The 12,682-nt window shown below is 38.0% G+C and overlaps 1 protein-coding gene across 1 annotated transcript in view; it reads left to right on the forward strand.

Moving 5' to 3' along the window:
• PLPPR5 (phospholipid phosphatase related 5) overlaps window positions 1-7,419 on the forward strand; it is a gene marked incomplete at both ends in the record, with an annotated part of 41,115 nt that extends 33,696 nt beyond the window's left edge. Inside the window, one exon of the mRNA XM_084291095.1 lies at window positions 7,387-7,419. Coding sequence (XP_084147221.1) covers window positions 7,387-7,419 — 33 coding nt within the window. The remainder of the gene's footprint in view (window positions 1-7,386) is intronic.
• Window positions 7,420-12,682: the final 5,263 nt, after the last annotated feature.

A 12,682-nucleotide genomic window follows, 5' to 3' on the forward strand; every position in this document is an offset into this window, starting at 1 on the left:
GCACCAAAATTATGTTTCTACGGCATTCTTGCAAACCCATGTTACCACTGATAATTTTTCATATTAAAGCAAGAAGAAATATTTTAACCACTTCCCAGCCTGGGTTAGTCACTTGAAAGTGGTAGAAATTGTCCTTTAATAAGAATTGCTGCTAGCCCTAGGTTTGTTATGTATTTCATTGAAGGGAAAGATTTCTTATCAGAATAATCGAACATGCCTTTTTGAACCAAATGTGTCTAAGCTACTTCTGCTGATATTTTGTCATAAGGAGGTCACAGTATCATTTGATTGAACAAGCATTTAGATGATAAATGTGTATCTTCAAAATAGTCCCTTCAGTAAGCTCCCTGTAAAATGTCAAAACAAAACAAGCTGTCAGTTGGCCTAGGACATACCATATTAATAAGCATGTCTTATTTATGTGCTAGGCTCTCCTACAATAAAAAAAATAAATAAATAAATAAACAATTATACAGCTCAAAAGCCATCACAGATCATAAATGTATATTCTGTGCAGATTCTACTTATCAGAGCAGTAGTTTGTCTGCTGAATTTTTTATTTTTATATTTTCTGGGGATAAAGACCTCATGTTATTTTCGTGTTTCTAGTTGATTTGACACCCTCTTATCCATGACAAACAATGTTATTTTTATAATACTTGGCCTAGGCAAGACTGAGATGATGTGGGGAAAGCTATGGGAAGGATGGCTGCAGGAATTGCCCTGCTTGAGGATGACTTGGTGAGATCTCAGTGTATGGCTTCATCTTTCTCTCTGTTGCAAAGCATTTCTTCCTTCAGATGAGATGGGAGGATGACTATGTAGAGACTTTGTGTTAGGAAATGCTTTCTTCTGTTTCCCCCTCGGAAAGTTTTGAATTGGAATTAGCAAGTAGTTGATGAGAAATCTTTTTTTTTTTTTTTTTTTCCAAGTGCTGCAGGTGGTGAGGTGTGGTTTGTTTGTTTCTTTTGTTTTTGTTTAAATGCTTAGTCTAAAGTTTTGGATACAATCCAGGCCCTATTAAATGAAAGTCACTAGGAGTAATACTTACATGAAACTAGGGTCTAAACTGAGCCATCTCAATTAACTACCATCACTGGAAGAATTATTAATATAGTCTTTACTTTTTAACTATTGTCTTGTTTTACATTCTTCGTTCTCCTCTAGAAAGATTGGTGTTAGATGATTTGTGTGATACTCATATTTTGCCATGTGCAAATTAGCTTTCACTATATTTCAGTTAGGGCTGTTTTAATTCCACATTCTGAGTGTGTATACATTCCTATTTGGCATATTTTAGATTTTTTTCTTTATTGTCAGTCTGCAAGCTCCTGTGGCAGTATTAAAACCAGCTTACTATCATAAATTAGCTGTTAAGAATAACAGAACCTGGCTGACTAAAGTTATTGTGGGCTAAAGGAGAGCTGGGATGAAGCAATGCAGCTCTGTTACTGGTATTTAAAAATGATAATCATACGGGCATTTGGAAATAAGCAATTTAAAGATGGTGTCCTAAAGAATGACTTCATTAGAAATCCGTACCACATGGGACCTCTCTCATTGCAATTGTTTTAAATTCACCAACAAATGAATAAGCACATGGTACATGGCATAATACACAGACCTGGAAATACTTTGTTCTTCTGTTTCCAGATCTGCTACTTGTCTGTTGCAGTGTTTTGTTTTCTTTCCTGCTGGAAAACCAATGTGCTTGGCATGCTCTCTGTGCTGCCACTGTCTGAGCTCTGGTGGGGGTCAGGAGCCACATATGAAGTGCACTTTAAGCAGGAATATGTGTACTTGAAATATTCTGAACTGCGATTCTGCTGGTTAAGGGTAGATCACTGTTTGCATGACACTTCTGTTTAATTGTGGTGCATGCAAATGATGAAGCTGTTCTGCATGGGTACCCACTTCTTATGCACTCAAATAAAACATAGTTGCAGAGTGTCTCCTTGAAGAATCCTTGCCAGAGCTGGCTCAGCAGCGCAGACTTATTGCTTTCACCTTAACTACATTCATCCATGGAATTAATGAAAAGATTGAAAGCCAAGAAACCTCATCACTCACCCATCTGCTCTTTTTTCTCTTCTGTCTCTGACCTTCATCTCTTGTACAGTAACTTGAGTTTGTAAGCAGGCCCTCTGCTACAGAGGGGAGGCCCTATTCCCACCACAGCCAAGGTTAGAGACACTTGTTTTTCTGTTATAAGGGTTCCTGGGAAATAGAGGGATGTTCTGGGTGGCACCCAGAAGAGTTTGAAGTCCACCATCATCCAGTGCAGGCACAAATTTTCCCTATTTCAGGGGAGACTGACACCTTATTGTTTCATGCCAAAGTCACCTGAAATTGTCTAGGGCTTACAGAAGGCTGCTAAATGTCTTGTAGTAGCTGCTGAGCATGCTAGACTTTTTCTTAGAGGTATTCTACCTTTGAAAAAATCAAATACAAAGGAAATATGGAGCATTTTAGGATGAATTGAGGCAGTAGATAAAATTCTGATGGTAAGAAGAAAAGAAAAAAAAATGTGCTGGGTTAGGATAGGCATTATAATTCATCTCCTATGGCATGAGATCACTGTCTGATCAACAGTGCTCTCTGCATCTGTTCAATATTATTTATTTGCACAGTACTCTGTTCAACTGCTGAGCTGAATTTATCCCCGAAGCCTCTGCTTGGCATCCCTTTGTAGTGTTACTTCTGTCAACAATGCCTAAATCACATCCCCAGACACAACCGCCGCTCTTTTTTACCGTGAGATAGCTTGTATTCCACCCATGTGAGATTGCTTCTACTCCACCCATGGGACTGACTCTAGCAGACTGTGAACAAGAAACAGGTAGTTTACAGTCTTTTTACCTTTACAGATGGGCCAGCGGTGGTGGTGGTTGTTTTTTGAGACACAGTCATTTTTAGTGATGATAAGTAGTTGGAATTCCTCTCACAATATACGACATTCTTACATTCTTGTTGCCTATCATACCAATCAGGGCCAATTGTCTCAAAAGTCTTATAGAGTTTGGCACCGTAATTCTTGATATACTGTGTATGTGCCAAAGGTTATGGTGGAGATGAAACATTTTAATTGCAGTAAGTACAGATATTGTCCTGGATCCCTCTTAAATTAGACTTTCAAAACTGTAGAAGCTTTTTTCCGTCTATAACGTGTTTTCTGTTTACTCCAACTTGATTGTTCATGAGATACAGAGGTCTTAAGCATTTTGGTACTAAGGGATCTTTCACTGGTGTGTGTGCTTGTGTACGCGCAGTGTGGTAGGGCAGTCTGATCTGGTCCCTGGGGCTCTCTAGTGAGACCGATGGCTCATCACTGAACTCACAGGCTAAATGCAAAACATGAGCACGTTTTAGGTCATTGTGCTGTGATAGAATGGGAGAGAGGGCTTGTTTTTATTGCTCCAAAATATTTTAGTTGAGAAATATCCAAATGCTGCTGTGCTTTGTGTCCACAAGTGTACGTAGGTATCCCTACAGGCAGTGTTTTAATACATGCATGTGTGATTTCAGGACAGCTTGACAAGAGCTCATGTGCTTACATTAGCCTATGGGCAGGTTTTCAAATTTCTGTTGTCATAGTGGTTCTCTTGATAATACGTTATGTTAAAGGAGACACAATAAAACACTGTTTCACACACAGAAACACAAACCCAGAAGAGGCAGCTGAGCAATTTTGTTCCAATCTTAAAAATTTGAGTAGGACATGAACACAAATCTTTCTGCTTTGATCTGGTTGTAGGGAATTGTAAAAGAATTATCTTTATTTGAATGCAAACTGTGATCACAACATCTAACTTTCAAATGAAATATTTAAACGTAGGAAACGGAACAATATATTCAATGTGAACTCCTCAAATATACATGTTGTAGGTGTTAAAGAATCAAGGTATTAGTAACAACCAAGAAGATCCTTTGCAACAAAACTCCTTCAAAGCACGCATCATTAGGTTCCTCTCCTGGATATCAGGAATGGACCATTTTGACCATCTTCACATAAGGCAATAAACGTGTGCAAGAGTGCACTGTGTGTTTGTGTACGGAATGAAAACAATGTGTGGTGGCAGCGTTCTGTGCAGGTCTGCAATGTTTTAGATGGGGAATTTCACTTAAACTCGTTCTTTTCTCTAAAAACATGGCTTGTCCAGCAAAAGCATAAAATAAGCTTTACTGACCAGGAGAATTTTATGGTAACTAAAATATAGTTATTACTGTTTTTGCCAGAACTACTACAGTGCTGTTTTTCTATTAACAAACCCTACTGAGTGAAGAACTACAAACAATTTTTCACATTCTTGTTTTCAAAAATAGAAGAATCTTTAAGATGATGACTATTTATGATTATTTATAATTGTATCAATGAGAACAGAACGGAATTTTCAGATTAAAAATGTTAAATATAATGAAAACTGCAAATCAGAAAGAAACTTGGTAAGTATGGACTTTTTCAATTATTTAACATTATCCAGATATGGATAATTTCCCCCAGGAACCTGCACTCAAGGCTTAGCCTTTTAGCCTTTCATTTTTCTGTTAGTGGTGTGAGAGCATGGTTATGAAGCATGCCTTGTTTGCGGTGCTGACACCAAGCTGATGCTGTCAATTTAGAATGAATAATACAAAATCTGGTGTGCCTGTCTGTGAAACTGCTGCTTGTGAGCAGCCCCTCAGCATGCTCTAATTCTTTTGAGTGCTGTAGGTGAAATCATTTCCCTTGAAACTGGAGAAGCTGAGGTCTTTCGTGTGTGGGGGGGGGGGGTTTGTTTTGTTTTTTTGTTTGTTTGTTTGTTTTGTTTTGTTTTTTTGCTTGTCTCTTGCATTTGTGGAAATCTTTGGCTTACAGTGATTAGTATCTCACAATGAACTCTGTCACAGTGCATCTGAGCAGACGATGGATGTTGGTTTGTTTGCTTGTTTGCTTTCCTGTGAACTGTCTCAGTAAAGCTTATTTGTAGTTTTGCATGAGAAGGTAACATATGAAAAAGCGTGAATACATAGTTCCATGAATCAATATCAGTGATTCTTGCCATTAGAAAGTCATTAATTTTGACCTAGTTATGTATTATCATGCTGAACCCATTAGAAATGAATCGACAAATCTTCACTAGAGTCCAAATCAATTGCTTCGTGACTGGGAGCTTAGCGTTTCTCTCTAAGAGTTTATTGTGGAAGGCAGATTTTCTTCTGTGTGATTCTGTTCTGTGCTTTGCATATGCTTCCATGGATGGTGACCTGCTCAGTTTGAAAGCAGAGATGGCAGGAGTGAGAACCACATTCACCTTCCTTAAGAAATAGTTACCAAGCCATGAGGCACTCAAAAGACCATTTGGTTCCTGCATCACTGGCAAATGTATGCCATTTAGAGAAAGGAACACAACGTGAAAGAATTAATTAGGATAAATAACGAGAAAAATATATTTTTCTTTAATTCCTCATTTTTAACTACCTTGGTTATCAAAAAAGTGAATAATTTTAGAATGTTGCTTGCTTAAGTTGACAGGATGATTTGGGAATCTAAATGAAAAATAAAGTAAATACAATGGAGAAAATGGCATAATGTCCTCATAGCAATTCCAGACTCATGGAGGTTGCCCAATGCATCCTCTTTCCTCTGCTGGAAGCAGAAGATAGCCAACAACTGAAATGCTTTGAAATGCTTATGTTTTATTTTCCAATTAGGAAATCTAATTTTGCTTTTCTTCTTCAGTGTCAAAATCTGTAAACACTGACTAATGTCTAATATTGTTTACTGAAAACACTTTCACAGAATGTCGCATGCTGATTGTTTTCTTTCCCGATACTTTTGAAAAATCTGCTGTCTATGGTTTAATCATTGTTATTCATTTAAAATATATTCACTCTGCTTTGGAGAAAAAAAAAAAAAAAAAAAGTACATGGTTAGTATTTGGTGTTCCTCACCTGTGAAAACTGTCACAAAGTGCAGTGAGGATGTTTCTAGAGTGAAAATCCTTAGTACTCAAAGGAGGAAAAAAAAAAAAAAAAAGAGCTCCTCCTCCTGGCCACATTACTGTCATGGCACAGGGAGAGGAGCAAAGCTGCCAGCCTGCAGGGACAGGGGCAATAAAAGGCAGCTCTCCCGTGCCCCCGGTTGGGCTTGTATGTAGATTCTTTTCTGAAGTGTGAAAATCGAAGACACTCGTCCCTCTTCCCCCTGGCTCTCTGCAGACTGATAGACAGATATCCATTTCAAGGAAGAATTTGTGTGATGGCCACTGTTTCTCTCCAGCACTTCCTATGGTGTGGGAGTTTCTGAGGGACTTGGAACAACTTCCCTTAAGTAAGAAATTGGAAGTATAGCCCAATCTCTAATAGTTATCTAAATCCCCAGTTTCTTTTCAACTTGCGGCTGCCTCCTCTCTTCTCCCGACTTAGGCCTGCTACAGGCAGTGAAGGAAGGTGATGAGGGAGGTCTGCAGTGCTCCGTGTGGTTGCAATTCCTTCTGGGTGCCCTGGGGCTGAAGAAGAAACATGTGGCTTAAAATGTTGACACCCTTCATTCCTTTTACATATTGCATGCTTAAAAACCAACCACACAGAAAGACCGAACTGGTGGCAATCAAGGATGCTGTGTACCAGCAGGCAACATATGGTTCCTTTGGATCCTACATGTTCCTACACGTTTGAGTCTTCCAAATTTCTGCAGAGGCACTCGCTTAGGTTAGAGCAAGAAAAAGCAGCAAAGCTCTTTGGGATTCTAACAGCTTTACTGTGCAGAGTCACATGTAGCATCCTGAGACAGATATCTGAGTTCATAAGGATTGTCCTGTTGAAGGAAATAGACTAACATTGCAAGTGAAGAGGCCACTAGTGATTCTGAAGAAACTTTGAATACAGGTCCTCAGCTGTTGAATGCTGTTTTGTTGTAGCACTTCACTACTTCCTTCCATGCTATGGAGCTCATGGGAAACAATTTGCATTTTTTTATTTAAAAAAAAAAAAAAGCAACATAGGAATTGTTTTAACACTGAAATAGAACATTATAATCTGCCAGAAACAGTCATTTTCATTTTGCTTTCAATTATATTTTACCAACAAAACTGCAGCTAATTCTATTATTCACATTATTTAGTTAAAAAATGCATGTAAAACTAAAATATTGTAGAACTGTCATACCTAATTGCTTTGTTCAGTGTAGTTATATATACAGTCTTCCAGCATGTAACAAAACTTGGCTGTAGGAGTGAGTGAGAGCACTGCAATAAAAAACAGTTTTCTTTAAATCACCCTGCAATACTCTGCAAGCATAAGGCTGTCACTAAAGCAGGAGGTGCAACAGTTTTCACAATGGTGACTGATGTCTACCTGTGTGGTTTCTGCGTTTTTATTTGTTTCTTTTTTTCCTTTAACTCACAGAACCACATCACGGCCTTTGCAGAAGTCACATGATGTTGATGCTGATGTATATTCACTCCATTGGACTTCATCTCTTTTCACAGCCCACTCACGATAATTGCAGTGTATCAAAAATAAGAAATTTTTAGAAGTCCTCTTTCTGACTTGATTTTTACGTCATTAAAATGATACCGACATTTTGAAGAATTCTTAAATATTAGAACGTCACTTTACTTTCTATAAAAAATATTAACTATTTACTTTTTGACGGAATGAGACAAACTGAGCACTAATTATATTTATCTGACAATACCCTCTATTTTGGCTTCTTGTTTTTTAATGATTCATGCACCTATTCCAACAGAACTTCATACTTTGTTTTGAATTTGATTTTTAAAATCTGCGTTTTTAATTCAGCATGAACTTGTTTCCATTTGAGGCGGTTTTAGTGTATAAAAACTAGAAAAATATTATGTTCTGTATGAAAATGCTGTTTGCACATTGTATTACGCTGTATTCCATGTAAGATATCATTCAAACAATATGTTATATGTAAGACTGGTGCTTCTGCTTTTGAAGAGAAAAAAAAAATATGCCAATTTTTACTGTAATAAGTATTGTATCATAATTAAAAGTTTATTTATTTGGATATTTTCCTGACATAATTGTAGTTGAATTGTTGTTTTGTAGTTCTTGAATGTCTTGAATGATATATATGTATCTAGGTTAAAAAGAAATGAAAATAATATAGAAATTTTGATCATTGATATATCCTTTATTACTAATGCTATCCCATGAAAGGTTAAGGGCTCCATTCTTAGCTCAGCATATCTGATAGGAAGCCCTGCTAATCATAGATCACTTAAACAAATTGCTCAAGGAAGCCGGCATCTTCTCCTCATATTTGTTGTACACACAGATATTATGCTGGAAGAATGGGGTGCTAAGACAGGAAGAGGGTCACAGACTTTGTGAGGAAAAGTGCAAAAGTGTTTCTGCTCTCCATTTTCACATTCATGGGAAAGTGGAAATGGCTGCTTTAGTTTACTTCAGATGAATAGGCCAGGACAGGCAGAATTTATCTCTAGGAATCTCTCTATCCCTGTTTACTTTTCAGGGCCATATTCTTGCAAAAAATCCTCTGTCAGTTTTTATGGTACTGACAGATTATTTATTTTTTTTTCTTCAACATCAGGTGATGTTATCATATCACTGTTATCACTGTGAAAAATCAAATTGAGCCACCCCTTCAAAAGACAGCCTAGCTGACTATTCATAGTGAAGTTGTCCTATCAAAATTAAGAACCAAATGGATTTGGATCTTGGAGATGCTGAAGATACTCTCAACTTCTGCCAGAAAGTTTTCCTCTGGCAGCAGCAGTTCTGACGCTAACACTATAGACACATTGAGAACAGTAACGTTCAGTGTGCTCCGCTGAAACAAGTATAGCATTCTAGGCCTTAAATTTTCCATAATTCAGTGCATTTCCTGTGCATTAATCATTGGTAGAAAATGTTTGAAACATACGACTGTAGAATTGGGTATATATTTTTCTATGTTGAATTTAAATGCTTTCCTGTATAGTAACACATAGTTCTTATTTTTATTTTAATCTCTGTTTTAACTAAAATGCAACTACTTAAATATTGCTTGGCAAGCAGGGCAAGGCCAAGTTGTCTTTGAGTGCAATAGAATATATCATAGAATATATCCCATGAAGTCATCATCCTAAGCTGAGAATTAGAGAACAAAGAAATAAATTAGTGGGGGAAAAGTCCTAGAATAGAGCCCTTAGCTACAATAACGTTACTTAGGTGATTGAAGATCCACCTTTATTAGACTACCAAATGTGTTTACAAAATTGTAGTAGGTCCAAAGTTTGTATCACCGTGTTAGGCACACTTACCCTTATTCTAGGTTAGCTATTTAGGGTCCAAGGTACTAATGATTTTTGTGTGCAGGTTTAAATGAAATCCTCACTCATTTTTGCATGGTAGCAAACCTACATTTTTTTTTTTCTTCTTTTTTACTATCTGATTTATTAGATTACCAAGAGATTCTTTTATGTTAAAAGAGATGACTCTTTTCCAGTGTACTGTATATCATCAGCTTGTAACTGGTCTCTTTCTCTCTCAGGATCTTTCCCAGTCAAATATTTGGGTTAAATTTATCATTTTATCTCTGTGAACCAGCAGTGAGAAAACAGAGAGACACTCTGCTGTATAATGTATTTTTAAATAAAATAATTTTTCAATCATATATAGTGTATTTTTTGAGATATCTGCTGTAGATATATTTTGGTTGATAGCTTATGAACAATGAAATTATGATTTTAAAAGTCTACTGCATTTCATGATGTATTTTCATAATTAACCAGGAATTCCCACAGTTCCCTTCCCTTAGAGGTGGTTCTGGTGAAATTGAAAAGCAGGAGGGGAAGAGCTGTATTGCAGAAGTGTCCGCTGCCTGTTGGTGAAGTTCCAGACCATGCTTGGCTCAGGCCAAGCTCCAGACCCTGCTTTGATTCATTTGGAGAAGAGGCAAGTTTTTACCTCTCCCACAGCTGCAGTGGCTCCACTGCCCTGGAGCTAGGGCATTCAATCTGGACCTGAAAACTTTCAGTAGGAAGAGTTTGTCCAAACAAAAGTAAGTTGTCATTTTCTAACTAACATGGCTTTTTGGTAGTTGTTCTTTAAAAAAATCCCCATGAAGAGGCTGACAAACAAGCATCATCCCTTGTTCAGAGAAGATTCTAGCTCAGAGTGGTTCCCAGTAAAAATATGTTGTTTGAACTATTTCAATGGTTTTACATGCGTCTGTTTTTATGATTTGTGGTGGACCTTCTGTTTTTATGATCCTTGCAGACCTTTTCTGTGTGTGTGCTTCAGTGAAACAGCTCTGTTCTATTTATAAATAAGGTGCTTAAGAAGCATCTCTAATGCTATATGCTGCTGTGTTCCTAAAAGTGGAATTCATAAGGCATATGGGGACACCAGCTGGGCTTGTATCCATACCATTTTACATTCCCTTATACGTATTCTGTTGTTTGTTCGTAATCATGAACTGCATAAGACATACGGCGATAGCATCTGGGCTCACATCTCTTCAGTTTTTAAAAACATTTGCTTTAACAATATGTATTAAGAGAGGATATCATTGCTATTTTTCAGCTGCAATTTTCTTTGCTATTTGCTGTTACCTTCTAATTTTGTTGCTGTTCAAGATCACAGTGAGTGTGACAGTCCATTTGCACATTATGTTAGCAGGGAGCTTTTATACTCTTCTGAAGTCTAATTTTGGTATTTCTGAGGTTTTCCATGCAGAAAGGAGAATGCAGTATATTTTAGGAAGAGACGACCTGAGTTCGTTTTGACCAAATCACCAAGTTACATTCTGCCCATCTGGATTGCCTTGGCCTTGGGGATGCTTTGCAGGAAGGAGGGCAGAGGGCTGAAGTAGGGTGAGCAGGCCTCCAAGGCTCTCAGGCCTTTTGGTGCCCAGCAGCACTTCCCTCTGAGCACAACCACGAGTGTTTTCACCAAGGTCTGCCTCTGACAGCTGACTTGACCCCCACATGCCAGACTTTCCAGCCATTACCCAGCACCTCTCATGCTTGGGGAGCTGGACAGTTCAGGTGAGATACCACTCTCTAACCCTGAGGCACTCTACAAGTGTGACTGCAGCTGGGGCCAGCGGCTGCCCAGTTTTCTTCTGGACAAGCAGAAAGACAAATGGGGACCTGTCATGACTTCATCTCTTCAGCCTCTATGTTTTCTCTTCTCTCTATGTTTTCTGTCTTTCAGGGACTTCCACAAAGTAAAGGAAAGGAAAGCTTCACAAATAAACTGTCCTGAATTGCCCCCTGTGTGGACAAGACCTAAGCCTTTTATTTTCCCAGAGGAGCTCTGCTGTTCTAATATCTTCCCCTAGTGACTACAGACAAATAGTTTTGCAATAGTCAGCCTCTTGAAGTCATCTCATCAATAGAATAATCATCCCTAAATTATGCAGCTGCTGGTGGACTTGTGCATTGAATGTGATTAAGAATAGCACACTGGAATTGCCTGAGACTACTGAATCCATCCTCTGAAATGGGTCTTCAGAAATGACCCCAGCTAAGACTTTTAGCTGCCGAAACCCGATTCTTTGCAGCAGTGATCTCATCAGACAACATTCAGTTCTAAATAAAAATAAGAACCCAAACCCTTCTGACAAATCTCGCCCTAAATAACAGTGCTACACCTAAATATACATGTATACTCTCTGTATGTAGAGGGAACTTGTGGCCTTGCTGCCAATCTTTAATGTGATTCTGAATGAGATTCTTTGGTTCCTAGATTGTTGTGAAGTAGGCAGATAACCTTAAAAAGAGAGTAAGAATACCTACAATTGTAAAGTAAGAACTCAGACCTACAGAATGAGAAAGGGATGGAGGAGCAGGGAAAATACTTTCTTACGCTCATTAGCAAATATGCTAATTTCAGGTAGATTTGCTGTGTTTTCCTAATTTAAAATCTCAATAGTGTAGTGGATGGCATTTCTGTGTTTTTGAAATGCTGCAGCAGAGAACTGCTGTTCTGTCTGCTCTTTCTGCTAAGAAATTATCTACTGTTTCATCCCCTTTTCCTACTGTTGCTTAAAGAAGCGGCTACTATTCCTTCCTTAGCAACCTCTATTTAAATGATAGCAACTGACAACTTAAAGATACTGTGTTTGACTATTCTAAAAATGAGTCTGATGCAACGAGAATGAAATGCTCATTTAGGAAAACAAAGCCAAAACCCTTTTGGCTCTCATTGAAGGCAGAGGGTTTGAAGCTAGTCCTAACAGGAAACACCAGGAATAAAACAAGTCCCTTGCCTTTTGACAGTACTTTGCAATGTTGTTAAGATGAGGTGTTAGATCTTTTTTGGGATTAATACCCTGTCTTTCTGAGCAATTAGAGAAAACATTATAAAGGTGCAGTCTTGGAGCATGCAGTATTCCAGAAGGAAACTGAGAATGTCCCTGCTTGTGTTATATTTATTCTACAGAGTCACACTCAAAGATGGTGAAGCACAGTGCAGAAGAGGGGCATAGAAAGACTAAAACTGTGTGTTGTCTATGGAGGGTGAGAGCTTTGCAGCATGAGTCTTTTTCAGAAATAAAGCAAATGAATGAGGACTTATATCAGCTGATTATGTGACAGAGTTCTGTCATCCTGGATCTCCTGTGGGAATGTTGTCTACTTACAATGTATACGTTTCAGTCAATTACCATTTTTTTTAGAAGAACAAATAATCACAGGATGTTTGATCTTCAGTTCTTTGTCAGATT

Source organism: Netta rufina (assembly GCF_964035555.1).
Source record: "Netta rufina genome assembly, chromosome: 8".
Classification (NCBI taxonomy): Eukaryota; Metazoa; Chordata; class Aves; order Anseriformes; family Anatidae; genus Netta; species Netta rufina.